Here is a 24,738-nt window from a genome sequence, read left to right as displayed (position 1 = left end):
TAGTGTTTATGATTTGGGATTTGGGATTTTGGATTTAAGATTTTTTTTTTTTCAAAATGTATTATATTATAATATTATAAACACTAAAATATCTAATTACGCATTTTTAAACATAATTTTGAGGGATAATTTAAGCTAAAATTGGAGAAAATAATTGGAACCTAAATGCATGTGCTTCTTAAGGCCTTAAACCATATAATTAATGGCTTGTTCCATCGAAAATCGAGGGACAGAACTAAAAAAATTAAAAATCATGTCAATAAAAAGTATGATGAGCCACCATCTGTGGACACTTCGTTTGATTCATCCTATAAGCCAAACAGTTAATGTATAAGTTTGGGGTGATTGCTTGCAAGCAGGTGTGATGAGAAGAAAATTCGATAACTCACAACATCACCCATTTATCAATGAGCTTACATGGTTTAAGAGTTTTGATACATGACTACCTAACGGAAATTCACTATCCAGTGAAGTATGAATCTATTCGAAAACTGTAACATTTTTTTATCAATGAAAATTATTGTTTACTAAAAAGAACTTTTGATAGATAATCTAATTGCTCAAAATTTCCAAGTCAATTGCATCATATGTCCATACATTTATTAAAAAAAAAATACCACACTTACTAGGATATATGGATTTTTTTGTTTATCTTTAAAGTATATGAGATATCAATTTTTATTTCGTTTACCCCATCTTATATTCTTATCATTTGATACATATATATATTGAGCCCAATTAGCATATTTCTCTACCGTCCAAATCCTCATTTGTTATTATTATCTTTATCCTCTGTGTTTCTTTAAGCCAAAATAAGCTGTACTCTTACGTTTTTTGATTATTGAATAAAACTAAATAACCAAATCATAATTCTTGAAGGAGTTGGGCTAAGCCAGTTATTTAAAAGCTGCACTCACAATCTCTTACGCCAAGATCACCATTGTTGAGATTACTAATTAGGAAAATTCATTCTTCTTTGTTTGTTTTGCTGCCTTGCGTTCTCGGCATTCTCGTTGGTGATAAATTTCAATCATTCAACATGATTGCCAATGAAGATTTGGTTGTTCATACGACGAATGACTACTACTGCAGTGGGAGAAGAGCTACTGTGAATGGGAATTTTTGTGAAAGAAAACCGTTAAAGATGGTTTCTGCAGGATCATGTTATCTCCCTAAAGATAACCCGTCGAAGCCCCGAGGAGAAGACGCTCACTTCCTCTGGCTAAAGAAGAACACGATGGGTGTCGCGGATGGTGTTGGTGGTTGGGCTAAGAAGGGAATCGATGCCGGCGAGTACGCGAGAGAACTGATGAGGAATTCTCTAACTGCAGTCCTCAATGAACCTCAAGGAGCCGTTGATCCAAAAAGAGTGTTGAATTCAGCTTTCTTGAACACCAAGGAACGGGGATCGTCTACTGCTTGCATTCTAACCCTCCGCGACGATAATCATCTGCATTGTGCGAATGTGGGAGATAGCGGGTTCATGGTTTTCAGAGACAAGAAGCTCGTGTACAAGTCAGAGGCTCAACAGAGGGGTTTCAATTTTCCGTTTCAGTTGGGGAATAGTGAAGGGTCTGACAAACCCAGTTGTGCTAAAGAGATTAAAGTCGCTGTGAAGGCCGGAGATATTGTCGTTGTTGGCACAGATGGGTTGTTTGACAACATGTATGAAAGTGAGATTGAAGAGCTTTTGCAGAAAGGAAAGGCTTCGTCGACCGAAGATTTGGCGATTCTGATTGCAGAGTATGCTCTGTACAACTCCTTTGATAGGTTTGCTTTAAGCCCGTTTGCAAAGGCATCAAGAAAGGCTGGGTTCCAACACAAAGGTGGCAAGATTGATGATATCACAGTTCTTGTTGGAATCATATCCTGAAACAGAGAATGACACAGAGTTTCTCTAGACAGGTACTGTAGTTTGTGTCCAAGAATCAATCTTTTCAACAAAATTTTATGGTAGAGAGTGTAAAAGCCTAACAAAACTGCTGGGTTCCATTCTAAATTGTTCAATTTGTTCTAATTAAGTCAATGATCATGACTATATGACTGTGTAATGGCATTTGTAGTTGCCAAAGTTGTCTGGCAGAGTGCTTCTGTAATTTATATGGTTTATTTGTAACACAACATTGAATTTTATATATGGTATTCCGGCATTCAATAGCTTTCTTTTATACTGATTTATATTATGAGTTGCTTAATTTCAAGAAAAGAGAACAATCCAATGACAGAGATCTGTGAGTGTTTGTGCACGAGTGACAGAGCATGCATGAGTATGTGTTATCTGCTGCAAGATAGGCTACTGGTAGAGAAACCCGTTAAGGCACTTGCAATGTTAAATTGTTATTGTCTTTTGTTGATGTGATTGTATTGGAAAATGTGTTTTGTTGATGAATAATGCTTGAGACCCTCAAAAAGTGACCCCCAAAAGACTCTCATTTAATGTAGAGTGTTGGCTGTGAAGTGGGCCCTACATGTATGTTTTTAATCAATGACTATTTTAATGCCACATAGATTTGGGAGAATTTTGGGGGTCTCTAGCATTGTCATTTATTGATATGGGTGTATTGAGAGACGTGTTTTGCTGATGCGGCTGTATTGGGATTGTGTGTTTTGGTGTAGTTTTGTTGGGGACAACATGGAGACATGGAATGTTATTGGTCTTCATGTTGGGTGAGAATGGATATTGTATAGAAATTTATGTTTTGCTGATGTAACTGTATTGGGATATGTGTTTTGTTGATGTGACTGTATTAGGAGATGTGGTTGACTAGACTTTTTATGTAATAGAGATGGAATGAAAAAAGATTGGTTGGAATTATTCTACCAATTCCACCAAATCTGCACCATTGAATGGTGAGATGTGGTGTTGTCAAATCCAATGCAATCATGCATTGAATTACAAACTTCAATTGCTACATTCTGTTATTTGATGCAATGTTCTTCAGCTGATATTGTGCTGCCAAGTTGTGGTCTAAAATTTGATATATATGCAGGTTCTGCGTGGTTCCCAAAAAATGGTAAATTCACTATCATTCTTGAGAGAATGACACTGTTTTAAAATGCGTCATTCCTATTTGGACTAATGACGCTGTTGTAAAAAGCGTCTTTAGTATATTTCACATATTGACGCTGTTATAAATAACGTTTTTAATGAAATTTCATGATGACGCTGTTCTCAACAGCGTTTCTCAATTTAACCATGGTGACGCTATTTATAAGAGCGTTATGTTTAATAACGCTGTTATTAACAGCGTCAAATGCCTTTTGGGTAAAAAAACGATGTGAATGCCATTCTGGTATTTAAATTATCTCATAAGCCCTGTACGGTAAAAAACTCGAGATGTGGTTGGCTAGACTTTTTATGTAATAGAGATGGAATGAAAAAAGATTGGCTGGAATTATTCTACCAATTCCACCAAATCTGCACCATTGAATGGTGAGATGTGGTGTTGTCAAATCCAATGCAATCATGCATTGAATGGTGGTGATTTGATGGAATTGACTGGACTAATTCCAACCCCCTATCCCGGTGGGATCGGGCCAACATTTTTGTTGGCCTAGCAAATAGGGCACCATTGCAGTTGCCCTTAGTAGGATATAAAACCAGATGTGTTCATTACTCTAGCATACCTAAAAAAGGTCAAAACTAGCTCACATATCAAACCCGCATACCCAATTGCACCATAGCTATGAAGAAGCAGAGCATGGTAATTCTCAACAAATAGAACAGTTTTACCAAACAAGTCCTTTCGACAATCGACTTATTGGACTGGTCTTGTGTACGATAAATGGGCTCGACTACAAGTCCGAATTATCTGCAGTGACCCAATCCATTTTGTAGGCCTACTAAAAGTAAAACAGGACCTTATTTATGAATTGGGCTTGTTGTTAAGCCCAACGAGGCCCAAAGTCTTCATGTGTCCGTTAGATTGGGTAGCCTAAGCCCACATCAGCCCAAAAAAGCATGATAACAAATCTCGCTATTTGAAATTCAAATGGTGGCTTATTGGAGGGAGATGGCCATGGCTGATTGGGCAAGTGAGATCCGGGCCCATGCTGTGTGGGACCCATTATATCTCAACCTTTGTCGATTTTTGTCTTGGTCTCCCACCACCATTACTTACCTTTGTTTTTTTTTAGTTTTATTATTAATTGAAAAAGACCAAAAAAAACTCACGACGTCCATAAATATTTCAATTTAGCCCGCTCCTTCTCTTCCATTAATACAACACGAAGGCTTTCTTTAGCCTTTGCCTTTCCTTTTTATATTATTCAAGTTTAAAAATTAAAAGCAATTCATTTTTTTAATGATGTTTTATTTTTATATTTCCTACGTGGAAAGTGATTAGGTAATTGCTTGCTAAACATAAGCAAAAGACACATCAACGGCTATATTGTGTAAGAATCCTATGTGGTTGTGGTGGGGCCACACAGAAAACGCCAAATTTTGTCGAAAATAGCAACATAGATTACTCACCAACACAGAGGTACAATATATTTAATTAAAAATATGGAAAAACAAAAATATAAATCATTCCATTTTACCTTTTTTTATTTATTTAATTAACCACGCGAAATGACGTAGAAAGGAAGTCTCATTGTTGGAAATCTCAAATTTATCCTCATTTGATGGACCATTCGCGGCCATATCCACCAACACATTCGAGTTTGTTTCTTCCTTAGGTTCAATGATGACTCAACGACAGAACGACTAAAGATCCAAAAATATTATTCCCATTTTACACTCAAAGCTACGTGCTATCTAAAACAACCATCCATTACAAATATAAAAGCACATGTAGCAACTTGACCGCGACAACTCTTAGCGTAAATGGGAGATCGTGAATTTAAGTCTCATGTGTGTTTCTGTTATCGCAATTTACGATATGCGTCATTGCTAAGTTTAGCGTATGCAAATATCACCCAATATTATGTTCCTACACTGAGCTTTGCCTTATATCTTAACTGATTTATGAGAGTTGTAGGGTTGTCCATGTGACCCATATTTGCCAATCAATTGTCCAATATATTTTACGTTACCAAAAAATAAAATGAGGGGACATATTTTGAGAATTTCAAGTATTATTCATGACCCTACTTTGATCAAACTCCACGAATCCATTTTAAGCCAGATTTCATTTGATTTGTAGTTTAGGTTGATTACACATTTTCATCGGCCCACATCATATTTTTTTTCCTAGTCAATGTTCTTCACATGTCATGTTATTTTCATGAATGTCATAGATTGTCAAATTCCTCAACTTTTTCAATATTACAAATCTAGCTAATGCTAAATTGCTAATAGAGAGGTTAACATAGGTGGCTTGGTTGATAATCGATTGAGTTAAACATATTTGTGTCAAAAATTCGATTCCAATAGTAAACATATTTATCAACAGTAATAGAGAGGTTAGCATTATGAAGCCATTAAACACTACTTAGTGGTTTGATTATGACGCCATTAAAAAATGCAAGCTGCCAAACAAGCCATGCAACTGGAGTGGCATTCTTGTGAATTCTACAAACAACGAAGGTCAAAAAGGAGATAAAGTTAGCAAAATTTGAAACAAGTGGCCGTTTGAACTTTTTAAAGAAGTTGGGAACTTCAAGGCAACCATTCCATTCGATTCAATATACAAACATAAAACTCCTCCTCTCCCTGAATTTAAAAACTTCTCCACTCTCTCACCCTTCACCAGTCTAATCTAGAGAGAGAAACTAGAGAAAGATAGAGGGCAAGAGAGAGAGAGATGACAGGGCTTGTTATGGTAACGAAGGGAGGTGGTTGTGGTGGTGGGGGAAAGGAAACAAGTGGGATTACAAAGAGGAGCAGGGAAGAAGAGCAGAACCAGCTCTCTGTAGTTGCGCTGCTATTGACTGCTCTGAGGAAATCAATGGTGTCTTGCAGGGTTGATAAAAGTGAAGATGTGATGTCCAATGTCCATAACATGGATATTGGGTGGCCCACCAATGTTCGTCATGTCACTCATGTGACATTCGATAGATTCAATGGCTTTCTGGGTCTTCCTGTTGAGTTCGAAGTTGAGATCCCTTGTCGAGTCCCAAGTGCTAGGTATTTATTTTATTTTATTTTATTTTTGGGTTTTGATGGGTGATCTTAAATTCGTCAGCTCTGATCTGGCTTTGGCTTAGAATTCTTGGAAAATGTTTTTATTGTTAAGGGCTAATTAATCTCGCGTTAGGTTGAAATTTAGCAGAAATTAAGGTCTTGAGTTTCAGGATTTGACTCTTTTTTTTGTCGTGACATAGTTCAGCAGTGGTAAGATATGGAATTTGATTGGATTTCAGAAGGCTCAAAAGTCTACATCACAATGTTGGGTTAAAAAACTCTAATCCTTCTTTGCGTATAGTGGAAGTGGGTGGAATATCAAGGTTGACGTTTTAGGCATCCCTGTAATTGTGTAAAAAAAAAGTTGTTTGGTTCGCGTTGATTCTGCTTTAAAAACAGTTCAAATGAATAAATAAGTAACGTCAAACTCAATCTTAGTTAATTTTGTGCCAAGAGAAGGAGATCCAAGTCAAACTAACTGCTTTCTCTTTTGCCCTTTACATGCCTGCTGTGGTAGTGTGTAATACTAACAGTGTTCTACTGTTCTGGAATGCTGTTGCTGTAGCCTGTATGTTGTATTCAATCTTTTTTTTTTGTTGAAAGAGTTAGTTAATTAACTTGCATTCAGTAGAACTAATTGTTTGATGGACAATGGTAAGTTGGCTAGTTATGATTTATTTTCTTTGACCTTTTTGGTGTTCTTTTGATATCGGTTCTCACTTTGCTCGTTAATATTACTGAACCCTTTTGGATCTTCTGTAACCGGTTGATTCATTTCCATGTTTTTTCTTTTTATATCTTTCCTCCCCAGAAAGAATTTAATTTATGCTCTTGTATTGGGTGAGTATAACTTGCAACTATGTATGTTTGACTATTTGTAGTGTTAGCGTGTTTGGTGTCTCAGCGGAATCAATGCAGTGCGCTTATGATTCGAAAGGGAATAGTGTGCCTACTATTCTCTTGTTGATGCAGGAAAGGTTGTATGCGCAAGCAGGCCTAAAGGTACCACCACAATACAACTTATGTAATATGGTATCAGCTAGCATTCAAGCTGCTGATGTGAATAATCAAACATGATTTAGATACTGAATGAGTTTTTCTAACTGGTTTTCTTGATTCAGGCAGAGGGAATTTTCCGCATAAATCCTGAAAATAGCCAAGAGGAGCATGTAAGAGACCAGCTAAACAGGGGAATTGTGCCGGACAATATTGATGTGCATTGTTTAGCTGGACTTATAAAAGCCTGGTTTCGGGAGCTTCCCTCGGGAGTGCTAGATGGGCTTTCGCCTGAGCAAGTTCTGCAATGCAACACCGAAGAGGAATCTATGGAGCTTGTGAAGCAGCTAAAGCCTACCGAAGCTGCACTGCTCAATTGGGCTGTTGATCTAATGGCTGATGTTGTGGATGAAGAGGAATCCAATAAAATGAATGCAAGGAACATTGCCATGGTTTTCGCTCCCAACATGACTCAGGTTAGGCTTATAGCCGCCACAGCTTTGTCTACTTGGGAATATTTGTTTTCTTTCTGGCTATTTTGAAGTGGGAATTGTGGCCATAATATGTATACTAAAAGTGTTTTCTTAATCCCTCTCCATCAGATGTCTGATCCATTGACAGCACTAATGCATGCCGTTCAAGTGATGAACTTGCTCAAAACTCTAATCATGAAAGTATTGAGAGAACGTGAGGAGACTGAAACAGGAGGATATTCTCCCATGTCGTATCGTTCATCTGACCAACAAACTGATGAGGATTTCGATAGCCAGCACGAGATGGAGACCAGCGGTGAACTAAGAGGATCAGCTCCAGGCTATGATGATCAGGCCCATTACAGCCAGAGCAGTGACGGTGAAGACGAATGTGAGAGTGAAGTTGATGACAAACATGAGTCTCTAAGTGATATAGAACAGTGCTTCTTGAGGCACCTGGATGAAAACAAAGGCGTTATAAATAGTTTCTTGGATCAATCAGCGATCGATCCTCCTACAGGGTACCCTTGTGCAAGAAGTTGCTCAGGAATCAAAGTAGAGTCTGGTGTTTCATTCACTGATAGCAGACATGGGAATTCAAGTTCAATCTCAAGCGACGAGGAAGATTCAGGAACAACACTGCTTTCAGTCGGACAAGATGTCGATAAAAAGATTGCAACAGAAGGATCTCAAACTTCTAACGATATCGAAATGGTTGATAAACCAATGGATTCCATTTTGCCTCACCCTCATTAGTTCTAGCGAAGCGGCCTAAAGTTTCTTTCAACCAGCGCTTAGGAATACTTGCTTACAATCAGGTTTTGGTTTCTCTCAACACAATCTGAGTAGCTTCTGTAAATTTAGAATGGCATTGAGTTTGTATTGGGAGTGTGTTGTTGCATTTTGTGGATTGTTTGAGAGTCATGATTCAGTTTGGGGCTGAACTTGTGATTGTATTGTATGTTATATCTCTCAGCTTGAAGCCGAGCTTATCGCTCGTGCTGCTGCCTGTAATAGCCAAAAGATTTCTCTAACTTTGTCATTCTTAGACCATGGATTATGAGAAGTAGTATTATTGATTACTTTTTTACAATTGCAAAGAGTTGTCTATGCCTCCCTCTCTAATCCCCAACTCTTTTTCTTTTCTTTTTCATCACAACTTCAGATTAAGAACCCAAACAAGCTTCCCAGAAAAGCCTGTTCTTTTCATCCTCAGTTGAATCAACAGAAGCAGTACTTGATTTGTTCTTGGATATAATTGGTTTTCCCTTTTGTTCATCAACACCACCTATCTTCTCCTCCTGACCAGCTGCCACCTTCTGGTTCTTCTTATCACCGCGACGGTTTTCTTCCGGTACATCGGAGATACATGATTCCGCATCATCATGATCATCATCATCGCCATCAACGGGCTTGATTTTGGCATCAACTTCTGAATCTCCCGTGGCTTCCACCAGCATCCAAGCAAGCGCATCATCAACAACAACAACGCCCTTTTTTGCGTCCATTTCCCAGACTCTCCCTACACTTCTTCAATACTCAGACATAACAAGCTAGATCACACACACTACTTGTTATGACACACACACACATATATATTGAAAATGTTCCGGAATCACTTGGGTGATAGCTTAATCGATAAATTTCTCTAGTGTCAGACTATATGAACTTAGGAAGTTCCTGGATTCGGTGGGTTCGATTCTCATTGGAAACAATATTTATGATCATACGGTTTTGATGGTTTTGACCCAATTTACTCTGTCGTATTAAATATATAAAGGATAAATTATTTGTATGATATCGTTATGGGTTGAAAAAATTTAGAAAGACATAAGGGGAGTGGGAGGTTTGGTCATTGGTGTGACACTTAATCTTTAAAAAGGAAGGTCCACCGCCTAGAAAATACGTTACTATGTATAAAATAATTCATCACAATCGAACCTTTATCGATAATTAAAGCATATAATAATAAACCACGTGGATTGTGGATTCCTCTCCTTCTAGAAGGGGAAGGCTTACGTTGTGTGGAGGCTAATTGAGCCCATGCCTACATCCACTTGGGTCGTTATCTCTATCTTCTAGAAGGAAGACCCGGCGTGTGGACTCCCACCTTTCTATTACAAAATAGTTAGTTATGAGGGTTTTTAGGGGTCCGCCTATTTCACTCTAATTTGACTTAGCATTGTAAATTATGGTTTGATTTCGATCGAAATATATTGATTGGGATCGCATAATTAGCCATTTTTTGGTCCTAGCTTCGTGACCATGTATTTATTGCCTATCAAGGTAATGCAATCCGTGAAGAATTTGGAAACTCCGCAATTACCCTCGATTTTAGAATTTGGAATTTCATTTGATGATTAATATGATATCAATTATTTTTTTAAATAAAGTTTAAAAAAGAATAATGCTTAAGACCCCCAAAAAATGACCCTCAAAATACCTCCATTTAATGTGGAGTGTTGGATGTGAAGTGGATCATATAATCAATGGTTATTTTAATGTCACATAGATTTGGGGGATTTTGAGGGTCAAATTTTAAAGATCTCTAGCATTGTCCTTAAAAGAATGTGAGGAGAAAGAATGACAAGACATTATTTATTTTTTAAAAAAAAACAAGTGACTACATTTAATTTGAGCATTACATTTAAAATATTAGAATCTAAAATTATTGAATAATTGTAGTCCCAAATTCACCGAGGACTCTCATAAAATTAATAAGTCATGACAATCCAGATTGACATGAAACCATGTTAAAACGTGAACAATTTATTACTATTGAACCTACCACATAAGTAGGTTGGTTGTCCGTAATAGGAAAATTCTGTTGAGTTATCAAAATGGAACAAATTTCAATTTTAGGTTATTGACTTTAAATGAACATTTGATGATCAAATTAAAATAGTAAAATCTTTAAATTATACTAACCGACTACCAATGATCTTAACATCCACATCAGCGTAGGCCTTAACCTACCACACACAATCACTAAATATTTTTCCTCTTTAACTTTCATAAAAATAGGACCCTTTCTTGCCATAAAAATAGGACATGGACTGGGTCTTATACGATGAACCCGGATCAGTCAGTCTGACCCAATAGATTCCAGCCCATCTCAATGAAAACAAGCCCACTACTCACTAGTGTATGATAACTTCATATTACAACATTATGTGAATACCAAAACCAAGAGACAAGCAGCGCAGCACAGAAAACTACGAGTGACTCAGATAACAATATTCATGTGTGTGATATTTCATAGAGGTCTCGGGTTCGAGCTTCTCCATCCCCTTCCCCTGTATTTAAAAAAAGAAAAAAGAAACAAGAAAGAAGCAGCACATTCCATTCCACCCTGCACAGTAATAAACACCCAAGAAACCAAAGAATAAAAAGTGGAATACCCAAGAAACCAAAGAATAAAAAATGGCACATTCCACGAATAATCTATCTAATCATAAACACCAAGAAAGTATACCATCGAATATTAATCTTTACACTTCCAACTTGATTAAAATTTATAATTTTTTCGCTAAATTGGAACAAAAAAAGAGGCCTCTTTTTTAATGCCCAACTTACATTAAGAAAATCAAATCAAATAAAATCAAATCATGACTTTTTAATATAATTTTCAGACCAAAAAGTGAATGATTAATTATGAAGCCAAACACGCCTCCCAGAAGAGCTTGTTCTTTTCTTCTTCTGTTGAATCAATTGAAGCACTTGATTTATGGCACAGAATCGGTTTTGGTATCGGTACCCCTTTCTGTTCATCACCGCCATAATTTCGCCGACAACCACGAGCCTCCTCCTGCACATGCACCCGCGCCTTCTCATCCTTCCGATCCTGATCATCAACCGCGTCGAAACGACGACGGAGGTCTCTTAGAGGATTATCAGGATCGAAATCTTCAGATTCATCGCAGGTGCACGATTCTGCATCATCGTCGTTATCGTTAAAATCACTAGCGCGACCGATTCTGGCGTCGATCTCTGAATCACCGGTGGATTCGACGAGCATCCACGGGAGCACATCAACGGCACTTTTTGTGTCCATTTTTTTTGAGCCGAGAGACGAAGAATAATACTTTCACCGCCCTTATAAATATTCATATTTATACAACGCGTGAACAGTGTTCACTTTTCCAAACACAATAATAAATGATAATTTATTCATGAGCGAACTCTAAAAATTAAAATAATACGGGTCTTTTATTATTATTATATAATTTAATTTTTCTCCTTTATTGATTTTTTTAGTTAAAATATGTTGGGAATCATTGGTTTTACAGTTTTGTTTTTTGGGTTTGGACTACTATAAAATTGGTTTTTTTTTTTTTAAAATTTGAGACCCTAGGGATTCGGGGCCTGAGTAGCCATCCATGTTACCCCATTTCAATGTTGCTACTGATCAATGGGACAATGACAATTCAAGAGCGGATAACATATTTTATTATTTTAAAATTTCGAATTGTAAACTACTTATTTCCATTCCAAACTATCCACCCACGCATAATGACCGAGAGCTCGAGTTCATGAATTGACATTATATTATTGATTTTGATACATCACATCAGCACATAACATATTATATCAAGTAGATCCTAAACTTATGGAATAAAGACTTGAGAACAATCACAATGATAAAATTTTATTGGATTAACAACAATGTATTGGATTTTGTGTTTTATTGATGTGATTATATTGAAAGTCATGTTTTGTTGATGTGATTGTATTGAGATTTTGTGTTTTGATGTAATTTTTTTTTAGTCCAACAAAAATTTCTTATTGCATTTGCTTTGACGATGATGATTAAATATGAGAGCGGGGGTCGGTGGGGCTGTCTTGTTTAGAAGTATTGAAATGAAAGAGAAAGTGGAGGAGATAATGATAATGGAAAACATGTGCAAGTCTTCTAGAAGGGTACAAATTGATTAAGATGTATCTATTATTGTGTGTGTGTGTGTATATATGTATATATGTCAATTCGGTTTTTATAAAGTTCTTCTAGAAGGGTGCCTGTGGTTGGCTTGAGAATACTAGTTGAGAGTGTTGGGTAGCCGTTGCAGTCAATTCATTTATAATACCATAAATTTTTAATCAAACCGAAATTCGGTGCATTAAATTTGACAAGGAATGAAGATAGATATTTCATTATTTTTCTTCTGATTTGACGACCCATGATATTTTAGCGTCACAAAAATTATCCAGAATAAATTTTTTTAAAAAAAAAAACAGAAATTGGAGGCTACCACAGATTTGTTGTGGGAAATCCTGTAAGAGCAATGGATATTTTAATGAATTGAAACAGTCAAAACAAATGTGCATCCTTCCTAATTTTTTGATGCTACCCAGAAAAGCCGCCAACCCACCAGATCCGCCGGAGGAAAAATACAACGGTTTCTGTTAAATGACTTTTAAGGTCAATATAATTTATTTCTTTTAAAAAAATGATGAATGTGTTTTGATTGAGATTACGATTTTTGACATATATTTTTTGTCAAAAAAATTAAACGTAAATAAGAGATACGATGTTTTGAGTTTATATTCATTGCGGTCCATAATTTTTATTTTTTTTACATTCAATTTAATTTTTGTTTGGGATAAAAATTATTCTGGTGATCCAATATGTATACCTGAGTAAAACACATTCACGATTTTTTTAAAAAAATAAATTAAAAAAACTTACATGAGTTTTAAAAGATATCTTTAAAATAAAAAACCACTCCAAATCTCAGATAAAATAATGATGCGAGGGCTTGCCCACCGCAATGGGTAACCCTAGATCTAAAACCTTGACTTTTTAGGGGACACATGCTCATCACTTCAATAAACCTGATGCAACGTGTTGGAAGGCATGAGTGGCCAATTTTTTTTGTTCAAGCCCAAGGGTTTCCCTCACATGAAATGTATACGGCAACCCCACAAAAACAGCAACTCAAGATTATCATAAAGGTGTGTGGATAACGTGAGGGTGCTGCTACCGAACAACTTTACATGTAGTTATATCGTTAGGTTTAGAGGTAAAAGATCTCTCAGGTTGAATGTTTAAACCGATGAGACGTAATTCTTTGGGTTTCTAGGCTCTGTGGGCCAAGGGCACGAGCCTACTTACTGAAACCCCAGGGTTAAAGAGCCCTATTATGAGTCTCGGTCAAGTCTCCTCTCTCTCTAGTCTCTACTTGATCAAATTATTTGACCATCAAAGTCTGTTTGATTCAACTCTCAACTCTCTAAGACAGCAGAATTATTTGACTTTTGAAATTACTGAACATAATAACAACTTGAGTATTAAACATGTGTATGACGCAGTCACATTGAAACCCACTAGCCAAGGACCATCCAGACAGCTCCACACAATAAAAAAAAAGAAGCAGCAGAAATGAGGTCAAACCTGTTATTCAAATTTGCATATTACAGTATTATTGAAGAATACTGTCGATAGACTCAAGCAATTGCAACCACCTCTGTCGTTGCATGGAATAACAGACTGCAGATCAATAGATCAGATAGTAACATAAATTGCAACGTGGGATATATAAGGGAGGAGTTAAGAGTAGGGGCCCTAGATACTCTTACCAAATTCTTGAACTGTACCCAGATAAAAAAAAAATGTAAAAGGCTTGCAAGCATTATGAGATATTGTGCATTCATTAGATCATACAATGAACTTATGACACCCTAATTAAATATAGCACAAGTTAATAGACTTTTCTAAACATGGACCACTGAATATATTAGCAACATGCCCGTCTGGCACTTCACTGTAATAAAAAGCATCCAACTTTAAACACATTACAAATGGCAAGTTGGAGTATATCTCATATGGATTATAGTATAGGTATTGCAGAATAATCGCAGCAAGGCAAAAAGTCCCCCAACTTAATATAATCTAGCCAGCCTAGATTATAGAAGTCAAAATGACGTATAAAGGAATCAATAGTTGGTATTTGTCAAAAATAATCAACCAAATCTTTATTTGAAATAGACATAGTCCTGAAGAAAAAGTTTTTTTCAAAGCCATCAACCATGTCTTTTACAGAAATAAAGACATAGTGCACAAAAGCACAAAACTCAAGATGCCCCATGAATGGGGATATGGCCTCTGAGCCCTGCCACAGGGAGAAAGGGAATGTCTTATGAAAATTTGGATTGTGCAACCTTTTCTTATTAGGAGGAGGTCAAAGGAATCATATTATATTTTGATACTTAATAAACAAAGTTTACCTTAATCCTAAATCTAATAGGATTGGCAAAAAATAATATGTATGGGTAATGGCCCAAAGATACTTACATAATAGCAGTTGCAAACTGAGGTCCACAAAAGTCAATACTAGTTACCTGTCACTTAATTCAGCTATTGATGAGGTCAGATAACGTTCAATCTGTAACCAATCGTTATGTAACAATACCACAGAATGGGGACATCCAATAACAATGTCTATATATAGAACAGTTGTCCTGCAACCTTGGGAAAGAGAGGCGACGTCTACTGCCAAACCTTTTCTTTTTAAAATATCTACATTTTCTTGCTGACCAATATAAGAAGCTGCGTCCATGCCCTCAATGATTATCACGTGCACGCTACAAATCTAGTATATTATGTTTTCAGCATTTTCTAAAGATGTACAGTGTTCATTCTGGAATAAGGGTCAAAATGGGCACACTGTGTATATGTATGTATGTGCACATTGTGCATATCATAAAACTACATGGTGTAAACATTCATTCTTGAATACAGATCAAAATCCAGACTTCTGCACAAAGAAGGCAAGATGAATATTTTGGGTCTCTATGTGCATAAAAATGTGTGTTTGCTGCCAGTCTTCTACTAAAAAAGAAATGCATTTTCATTTTGGATCCACCGCAAAAAAAAAATAAAATAAAAAATAAAGTGCACAGATTTCATAAAATATAAAGGACAATACCTTTTGGGACGCAGGCAAGTTCCATATAGTTTTGGTCTCGTTAATCACCATGCTTCTTGTGACTCCATTAGAGAGAACTAAGATCTCCTGCACAGTGTCTCGAGCAAATATACATTTGGCTGTCAAATGATATCAAAGCAGTTTGATCACGAACTTGACCAATGTATAGGCATCTCTCTTGTGATGATCAGCAGATTGAGTTTGTAAAATTAGTTGATGCACCAACTCCAACAGAACAGATAAACCTACCTCTGAGCAGAGATGGGGTGGATTTATGGGAGAACATGTAAGTTTGTTTCAGACTCCAGTAAATCTCCTAGTCCTGCTTCAGTGTTCCAAAGGAAGCATTATAACCAGGGGCTCTTATCTCTTCCCTCCTGGTCCCCAACTGTTTTACAACTTCTGTTAACAGGCATAGGGATCAAGTGTTGGTTGAAAGAAACATGTGGACAAGGTGCAATATGTCACAAGCCTTTTCAAGCCAAAACGCAATATAAATAGATCAATCCCCCAACAATAAAATTGACCTATATTAATTGGAACTTTTCAAAGAAGACATCAGTATACATTTAGCAAAAGAAACCCGTTGTTAAGAGATATGGAAACTCTATATCTAAATTTTATACATAATTCCTCAGCTTATATAACAAGTATAAGGCGTCAATCAGGTGGCAAAAAGCACCTCAGGTTCAATACTTGCATATCTTGTACACAAGTTAAGCAGATAGCATTGCTGCAAGGCAAGAATTGAACTTCAGACCCCAGCCATGCCATCAAGAGTAAAACTTAATCCAAGACTGAACATTCAATTTTGATGACAAAAAACTGCGAATTAAGTGGCAATTGAATAGGGACAGCACAGCATTCCGAAGTTCAAGTCACTCTCCTCATATGATATTTTAGCTTCATAGACCATTAGAGTGGACATCCAAGGACAATGCTGAAAAATGATCCTGGGTTGGCAAAAGGGACATAGGCTTGTCCATGTCATAGGACACATAATAAAACTAGAAGATCAAATGCATTGCTTAATAAGAACTAAGTATAAACAAGCCGCAGAAGTGCCAACACTTATGAGCACACACATACCATTAAGCGGAAATACAAGTGCAACCTTAAATGCCATGGCATTAAGAAAAAAAAAGTCACCAAAAAGCAAAATTGTACAACTTTGGGGGCCTAAATCACCTAAGACAGGCATGCAAGCCCAGAGAACAATGTTTTCAAGAGATGTTGTCTCTCCTCTAATCTATCATATTTAGCATTTCAATGAAGATATACACATTACGTTAAAAAAAAATATAGACATAGAACACGGAATATCATCAGCAAATAACAAGTACAAATGGGAAGCATGATACTTCCCAAAACATTTCAACCCAGTCAAGGCTGATCAACATTTTTTTTTTAGGTTAGCCACCAAATTCTTAGGTACTAGAGTTCATCATTAACTTACATAGTTATTACCACAACACCATGAATCACCAATTAACACACGCCCACCCAAAAGAAAGAAAAATACCACAACAATGGTTCAAAACAAAGGATTGTCGTGCTGCATGATATCTAACTCTGGAAAAACAACCTAATGCGCCAAGCAACCCCACAACCTAACCACAACTTACAAAAACAAATGATTTCAAAAAACTATTCTTTCTTTAGACTTGTTAGTTCTCGTGTTCCTGAATAAGAAGAACAAATCACATTATCATAAAGCTCCAAAACCAAAATGCACAAATGAAGGGAAAAATGCGGATTATATAAGAGGTGAGTACCGAAAATGGCGTTCGAGGATGAGGGTTCAAGATTCCTCATAATTTTCTGCATGCTTGTCAAAGTGAATGCTCTCTCTCAGTTCTCAAGTCCGTGCCCTGAGAGAGGTTTGAACTTCAAGTAAGTGTTGAGCGCATCATCCATGGACTGGGATAAAACCAAGCAAATAGCACAAAGCATAATACCTCGCAATTCCAAATGCCATGTTCGGATGGTAACTGCTTCCTCACCCTTTTCATTGAATTGTACACATCCCAACCTTAATGCATCAAAAACCAGTCAGCAAGGAATCAGAGATGGGAAAATAAGATCAGAATCTATGAGTACCCAATGATAGCACGAATCAGAATTACCTGAACTCCATATTAACCAAACCACATGGGAACAACATCTCCGATATTTTGAAATGAGGAACCGAGAGAAATGATCTTGCAAGATGCTAAAGAGAGCATTTCTTGTGTCTCTTTTAAAGTAGCCAATGTACACAAAATTCAACAAAGGGAGGAGAAAGGAGTATCTATACATTAAGGATAACAGTCGCAACCAGACAAAAATATGTACAAAGACCACTAGGAAGAAGAACAAGCACAAGACGTCATTCGTCTCAAACAAATGCATATACCTGAGTAATGACCATGCATGCATGCTCCACTACAAACATGGCACTTTATATATATTGATATTCAAGATACTCATTTACATCATATCCTGAGCAAGAAGAACGTTTGCAGTGGCTACTTCATATCTCCACATTCCCAGAGATGCCAGATGTTTTGGACAACGGTGCATCAAGGTACAACAAAGAATGGATGCACAATGCACGTTGGCTGACAAAAAAAGAAAAAGATATGTTACTGTTACTGTATCTTCAGGACATGATTTCTTAATTCTCAGCATGCATTTTGCTGATGAGGGCAGAAGCACAAAAGGGAAAAAATATAAAAATGGATTTTCCTTGGAACTACAATACAAAATCAGGGAAAGAAGTTAATGAGGGAAAAATCAATAAATCAATAATCAATGTCTAAAGGAACTTCCATGATACATGTTACAAATTGTCTTGGTGCTGAGTGTGCCATGAATTACAGCTTTCAAGATTTATATCCTCTGACGTAATTACAGGAAGGATGGACAGTAATGCTATAATCACAAATCATCATCCACCCCAAGATTCTGAAACTGAGGTCAATTTGAATATTTGCAGGTTGCATGCGAGCACATATGGGTATTCTGCTTCCTTCCATGGCTCACCTTCCAATCAATAAGGTTTACTCAGCTTGTTCTCTCTCTTAAGTTGTACCTTCAATTTCTTACCTCCTAACTGGCGCCCATTCATCATACTAATAGCAGCTTGAGCAGCTATTGGAGAGTCATAACTGACAAATCCTGCAAACGGATACTTCTGTGAGCTATACAAGATTTCTCACGAGTCATGACTGAAGCTAAAAATTAAGGTCAATCGGAACCATACATACCAAAGCATTTGCTGACACCAGTTGCTTTGTCAACAAAAACCTTAGCACTTAAAACCTTTCCAAATGGTTGGAAAGCATTGGCAAGCTCTAGATCACCAAATTCTTGAGGTATGTGATAAATGAAAAGATTGGCACCAGGTGGACCTAAGTAAAAAGTAATGGAGACATTACAATGCTGCCACTAAAAACATTTTTAAAAACAAAGAAAACAAAAACAATGGAAATGTAGACACAAACCTTCAGTCTGACACCGAGAACTTGTACCAGTGCTTGAAGATGGTGACGAGTTACTATTAGTAACTGAAACTGGCACTGAACTAGGTGAACCACTCGAAGGCTGTTGACTCATTATTCCTCCAGGATATGACATGGGATACCGAATGCCAGGCAGTCCAGGATATGCAGACCCCATATAACTCGCAGGAGGCATTGGATAATTTCTGGGAGTCATACTAGAAGCAAGATCTGGTGTGATTCCACGCAATGCGTTTCCTTGGTTTACTGGAGGAATCATATTATGGAAAGGTGCTTGATTCTGCATTGCTGGTAGACGGTACTGCACAAGTCCATAGGTACCAGGAGCCTACAAGGATAACAAACTGAGAGTCATACTCGATATCCATTCTGGAACCAAATACAGCAATAATGACCCTCGGCAAAATGATAAACATAACTCAACATATTTAGCAGAATTGAGATAGAAAGAAATAAAAGTGCGGAAAAGCTGTAATATTTGGAGATGCATTGTACTAACCTGATATCCATATCCATTATATGGGGGAATATATCCCATTGGCAAAGCTCCAAATAATGAAGGATGTTGTGACTCACTACTTGCCGCATTAGAAGCTTGCGAATGAGCCTTCTGAGACCTCCGAGCTTGTCTTTCCTTTTCTGTATCTGCCCATTTGACAACCAGGGGAACACTAGAACCCTACTTGAAAAAAAAATTAACAATCAAATTAGAATAAATTCATTCATATCAACTGAATTTTAGATAGATCAGAAAACATTCAACATGACTCAACAGCCACATCATTGACAATACTAAATGACAGTGAATGTAATCAGTGTAGCATTAGCTGATATAAGGACGCTATAAAAAGTTAATCCAGTCTCAAAGCCCAATTAAATTGACAGTAGAAAGCAAAGAGCCAAAGCAACTATGAGATGCAAGAACCATTAGCAATCAAGAGCAGAAATAAATCTCATGTTTCTTAGTCCATAGAAAGCAAAAGAAAAAAACAAGAGTTGCTGAAAAGTTGTTATGCTTCTGCCCATCTGATCAAGTGTTGGTATTTTCTTGAGGTGAGGTGTGTACAAACCGACGAAAATGATATGCTAGATCAACGTCAAGCTGCTACATGAAATGCCAACGTTAAATTTCATAGCTTATACTAGACAAATGAAAACTACGGAGAGATGCTGGTGGTAAAGGATATAAGTTATCACTATTTGGAGGGTGGACACCTGCCTCCCCATACATTAACTAACAGGATAAGACTTTGCCTATCATTACCATATAAACAATATGAGTTTGAAATATGTCGCTAACCAAATTTTCCTACCAAAAAAAAAAAACTCTAGCATTGCTAGTAAAAAGGTATATGAAACAGAGGTCTAATTAAGATCAATGCATTTTATAAACTTTTACACTTGCAGCTTGCCCTAAACAATAAGCATCGAAAGATCAAATAATCATTCAGAACTCTAGAAAAATAATATGAAATATCCTCAGCATATATCATATTATTGGTTTTCAACAGCAAAACATACACATGGCCACAAACCTCCATCTTGTGCTTTCCATTGATGGCCTCAAGAGCAGCAAGGGCTTGTTCTTTAGTCTCATACTTCAAAAATGCACATCCTACCAAAAAGAAGTAAACAGTGTCGCCAAATAATTTGTTGAGATAACAGATTTCAGGTTCATAATTTTCCAAAAAGCTGATAAGAGACAAATGTATGTAGAACAAGCACCTTTGCTTGTTTGCTGAGAACCTCTTAAAATCTGTAAGTCTTTTATATTTCCATATTTAGAAAATAAAGCAGAAACTTCGGCTTCTGAAACAATCTTCGGAAGCATGCCAACAAAAAGCTTGTGCTCTGGATAGTAGGGATAGCAACGGTTATTGCTCATATGACATGAAACATAAATGACAAGAGTCACAAGACACATTCAGTAAAGGAGAACTAAGAAAACAACATGAGACAATGATTGAAAACTTATACTGTGATGCAACCATCAAAAGGAAATACAATTAGTAAAATATTAGCACCTAGCCTTTCCAACTCCCCGTCCGCATACTTCACTTGCAATGGACTAGATGCCTGGATCAAATAGAAAGAATGAGATCCCATTAGAGAGACACAACTACACAGTAAAAAAGTTAGGAGCTTAGGGCACAAGAATAATGAAACGAATGAATCTAAGGCAATAGAAAAGGATTAGATTGTCTTGGAAAAACTGTTTTACAACAAATTGTTCGATTTAGAAACCATTAAACTTCATCCTAATAGAACAAGTAGATTTGCATGCAATAATGCACGCATCGGAAAGAAGTAATCAAATCAATCCAAGACAATCCTAAATGAAGAAGCAAGAGGCAAACCGGGAAAAAAAAAGAAGAAGTCAAATTGTATACCTTGTGGAGTAAAAACTGTTCAATTAACAATCCATTATTATTATCGTGTTGATCAGGGCGGATGTTCTATTAGGATGTTGTTCAAGAAAAAGATACTAATTTTAAGGATATTAATATACCTGGTTATTATCCATGGGGCTCAGAGCTATTTTTCATGCTAGAATAAGTTTTAATCTGTAAAATGCATCTCTCTGGCTCATGTGCCTTTCAGTTGCCGTCTTTCTCATATTCTCATAAATCAAGGATGGTTAGCAAAGTGTCTTTTCACTACTAGCAGCTGGTATATACATGCGACTTATGTTACTGGTAAAATACATTTCATCAGAACCCAGTAACGCTAGTCATTACACCATTTGATATCTCCTAGGTAACGTGACCTGTTACCACACCAGTGGCATTGGTGTTGGCCAAGTGCCACAATATTATCATATTTCTTATCTTGACAAAAGCCAGCATTCAAGAAGCCACAGTGAAATACAAGCTCCCTTATATTTGCTGTTCTAAGATCTAGCATCTTAACGTAGTGAGCCAAGTCAGCATCTTAACGTAGTGAGCCAAGTCAACATCTAAATCTAAACTTGATCACTTTGCTGCGCCGTTTTCTTTTCTATCAGCAGAATCATCTGTATAGAAATATTCAGCATTTCCATTGGATAAAAAAAAATGTTATGCTTCATATGATGCGTCATGGATTTATATGTTACTCAATGTCGCTTTGTGAAGGAGATGCATTCATTAGTAAATAACTGGAATGCCATTATGGAGAAACAGCTTCCATAAGCTGACTGGGAATAGTTTTCACACAATGCACATATTTGGAAGTACAAATCACAGTGTCAGGAAGTGCCATTTTAGTTCATTATGCTAGAGCTGCCTCCTAGAGTGTACTAAACACCAATTACAAATTTTGAAGCCTACAACGGTTAACTATCTCTTCCCAGTACGGATCAGCAATTTACATTGTATGGAAGCAATTCTCACCACATTCATTCGCAATGCACAACGTGATCTGCACTAAAATAGAGCACAAATGTTAGAGATCGAAATTGAACGTACCCCTGATAGTGTCTTCTTATTATGACATGCATTGACTGCCTTATCCGCCTCTTGCCTCGACGGACATATCACAAAACAACACCCTAAACAAAACAAAAAACGAATTAGGGTTTAAAACAGCACTCGCCGCGCAAATCTCAGCGTTAAACTCACCGAATCACACAAATTACTAAAAAAAGGTGGGAAAAATAGAAAGAATTAGAATACTGTGAGAATGTGAGATTTGAAATGAAGAGGAAGGAACCTCTGGAGGCGCGAGTTGCCTTGTCCTTAATGATATTGACCTCCTCCACCAGAGCGAACTCTTTGAACATTGCGAGCAACTGAGCTTCGGTCATATGCTTCGGCACTTGACCTACAAACAGCTTAACGCTCTCATCGCCGTGAGTGTTCCTCTCCTTCCTTCCATCCGCCATTAATGTCAACTCCTCTCCGTCTTTCTTCCTCGCTGTCTCCTTGTTTTTCTCTCTGATTCCTTGTTTCTCTCTCTAGATTCTTGTTTTTTTTTTTCCTTTTCTTTCTAATTTTTCTATATTTTCTTCGTGGAGTCGTCGCTGGGAAATTGAATGATTTCTGGATGGCAAAGTTGGATATTCGGTCAATATATCATAATTTAATAGTATGTAACTGGGCTCCATCTTCGTCGAATTTACGACACTACCCTGACAGCTGTTCTAATCGTTGAATGTGAGCATACAGTTATGAGTCGAAATAAGGATTTCTACGCTGAAGCAACCCGATGAAATGACGCTTATGCCCTTCAATCTCTATATTCTTGTCCCTTGCCAAAAATAAGGAAAAAAAATAGGAATTTTGATTTAGTGGGGATAGTGGATCAAGTGGGGCACACACAAGTCTTATTTATTACTTTATGTTAAATAAGTAATTAATTAATTATCCAATCATTTCCACTGCCATATATATTACTAGTCAAATGAAGAGATTCAATTTTTATTAATTAATTATCAATCTTTTGAACAACAAAATGGCAATGCTAACAATATCCCTTTTTAAACAGATAATAATATCATATAAGTTTGCCTTTTGAACATTTGATATTGGTCTAAACTTAAATCGTTTGACCCACGCGCACAATAGTTTCTCACATTACAAAATGATAAGTTAGGGTCAAAACCCAACACACATCCACAAAAGTATTGCTCCCACCTCCCAGTGTAAATCAAACCTAGGAGCTCTTTAATTCGTACGATTTGACCCCAGTTCTAATACAGATTCACCATTAACCTATCATCCAAGTGATTTTAAAAGAGAAAAACAATGCTAATTATGGTAGCCTAATCTAATAAATTAGTAGTAAATTACAATGTCTTTAATGAGCTAATCATAACTGAGTTTGTAGCCATATATGCCGCTCCTTAAATGGACAATTTGCATTAAAAAAAAGATGAAGTCAATTTGATGTCTACTTCAATGGAAAGAGACAAGTCTCCCCCCTAAAGAGTGTTTCCATTGGCCATCCATTTTTTCAGCTTAAATGTCAAAACCATGCATGTTTCCCTCCTCCCATTTTTTAATTTAGCAAAGCATTGACATGTCTTCTTCCTTCCTTCACTCAAATGTCCAACCAATTTGTTGGTTTTTTTTTTTCTAATTGTTGTTGATGGTGCCTAGAATAATATGACTTAGATAGTTGAATTATCAATTACGTGGAAGACTAACTAAAAAAGGTGGGCTTTTCTTTTTTTGTTTTGTTTAAAGTTGAGTAATTGTGGAAGTTTTAAAATGTATCATCCACGTAATGCATTCACATTGATTAGGGATATCAACGTGGAGGACTCGGATAGGGTACCTCCTTATCCGTACTCTTATCCTCCCGATACCCTAATAGGTATAAAAGTTTTCTACCAACTCTCATCCTCCGAGCATTGATCATACTCTCACCCTCAATTTATCCTCTTCCACTTGTCATATCGCCATATACGTTGAAACATATTCATAAAGTTATAGGTAAATTACGGGTAAGACATGACGATTTATCTTTTTATTAACTTTAAGTCTCCAATCCCCATTTTTTAATTTTTTTAGTGGGTTAATAAAGTTAAATATTCCATAACATTGCTTGGCTTAAAAAGGAGATTTAACGTAATAATCCTCTAATCATTTCATTTGTGTCCCAATAGGTTGAATTTTCAAACATGAGCTTTTGAGGCAAGATATTGACATATCCTCATGTGTGCATTTCTCGCATGTCACAGACTTTTAGTGGACTACCAAATTTTATTCTTATTTTACATGAAAACTATATTTTATGCATAAGTTGGGAGGTTTTTTAGCCATATCTTAAAAATTTATTATTTGAACATCTGA

The 24,738-nt window shown here is 36.6% G+C and overlaps 4 protein-coding genes across 5 annotated transcripts; 2 read left to right on the top strand and 2 right to left on the bottom strand.

The window, feature by feature from the left end:
• The first annotated feature begins 1,039 nt into the window (after positions 1 to 1,039).
• Positions 1,040 to 5,439, top strand: LOC119982664 (probable protein phosphatase 2C 55). The gene is made up of 2 exons (XM_038826146.1): positions 1,040 to 1,855; positions 5,407 to 5,439. The coding sequence occupies exons 1-2, from the start codon at positions 1,040 to 1,042 to the stop codon at positions 5,437 to 5,439; spliced, it is 849 nt and encodes a 282-aa protein (XP_038682074.1).
• Positions 5,440 to 5,649: 210 nt separating this feature from the next.
• Positions 5,650 to 8,618, top strand: LOC119981754 (rho GTPase-activating protein 2). 2 transcript variants are annotated; one of them, XM_038824872.1, is made up of 4 exons: positions 5,650 to 6,070; positions 6,955 to 7,069; positions 7,189 to 7,539; positions 7,666 to 8,618. In XM_038824872.1, the coding sequence occupies exons 1-4, from the start codon at positions 5,748 to 5,750 to the stop codon at positions 8,290 to 8,292; spliced, it is 1,416 nt and encodes a 471-aa protein (XP_038680800.1). In that variant the 5' UTR covers positions 5,650 to 5,747; the 3' UTR covers positions 8,293 to 8,618. The 2 variants fall into 2 exon arrangements, with proteins under 2 accessions (XP_038680800.1, XP_038680799.1); XM_038824871.1 differs by having other exon boundaries at positions 5,652 to 6,070; positions 6,949 to 7,069.
• An 84-nt stretch (positions 8,619 to 8,702) lies between these two features.
• Positions 8,703 to 9,044, bottom strand: LOC119982662. Its single transcript, XM_038826145.1, has one exon. The coding sequence runs from the start codon at positions 9,042 to 9,044 to the stop codon at positions 8,703 to 8,705; it is 342 nt and encodes a 113-aa protein (XP_038682073.1).
• A 9,169-nt stretch (positions 9,045 to 18,213) lies between these two features.
• On the bottom strand, positions 18,214 to 22,980 carry LOC119983146 (RNA-binding protein BRN1). Its single transcript, XM_038826829.1, has 9 exons — positions 22,655 to 22,980; positions 22,411 to 22,493; positions 20,989 to 21,040; positions 20,690 to 20,815; positions 20,500 to 20,579; positions 19,464 to 19,643; positions 18,947 to 19,292; positions 18,710 to 18,853; positions 18,214 to 18,620 (listed from the first exon to the last, which is right to left on the bottom strand). Exons 1-9 carry the CDS (start codon positions 22,824 to 22,826, stop codon positions 18,493 to 18,495), a joined length of 1,311 nt encoding a protein of 436 aa, XP_038682757.1. The 5' UTR covers positions 22,827 to 22,980; the 3' UTR covers positions 18,214 to 18,492.
• Between the last annotated feature and the right edge of the window lie 1,758 nt (positions 22,981 to 24,738).

Source organism: Tripterygium wilfordii, chromosome 17 (assembly GCF_013401445.1).
Source record: "Tripterygium wilfordii isolate XIE 37 chromosome 17, ASM1340144v1, whole genome shotgun sequence".
NCBI classification, from domain to species: domain Eukaryota; kingdom Viridiplantae; phylum Streptophyta; class Magnoliopsida; order Celastrales; family Celastraceae; genus Tripterygium; species Tripterygium wilfordii.
Note: the sequence above shows the minus strand (reverse complement) of the source record. Positions and strands in the feature narration are given on the sequence as shown.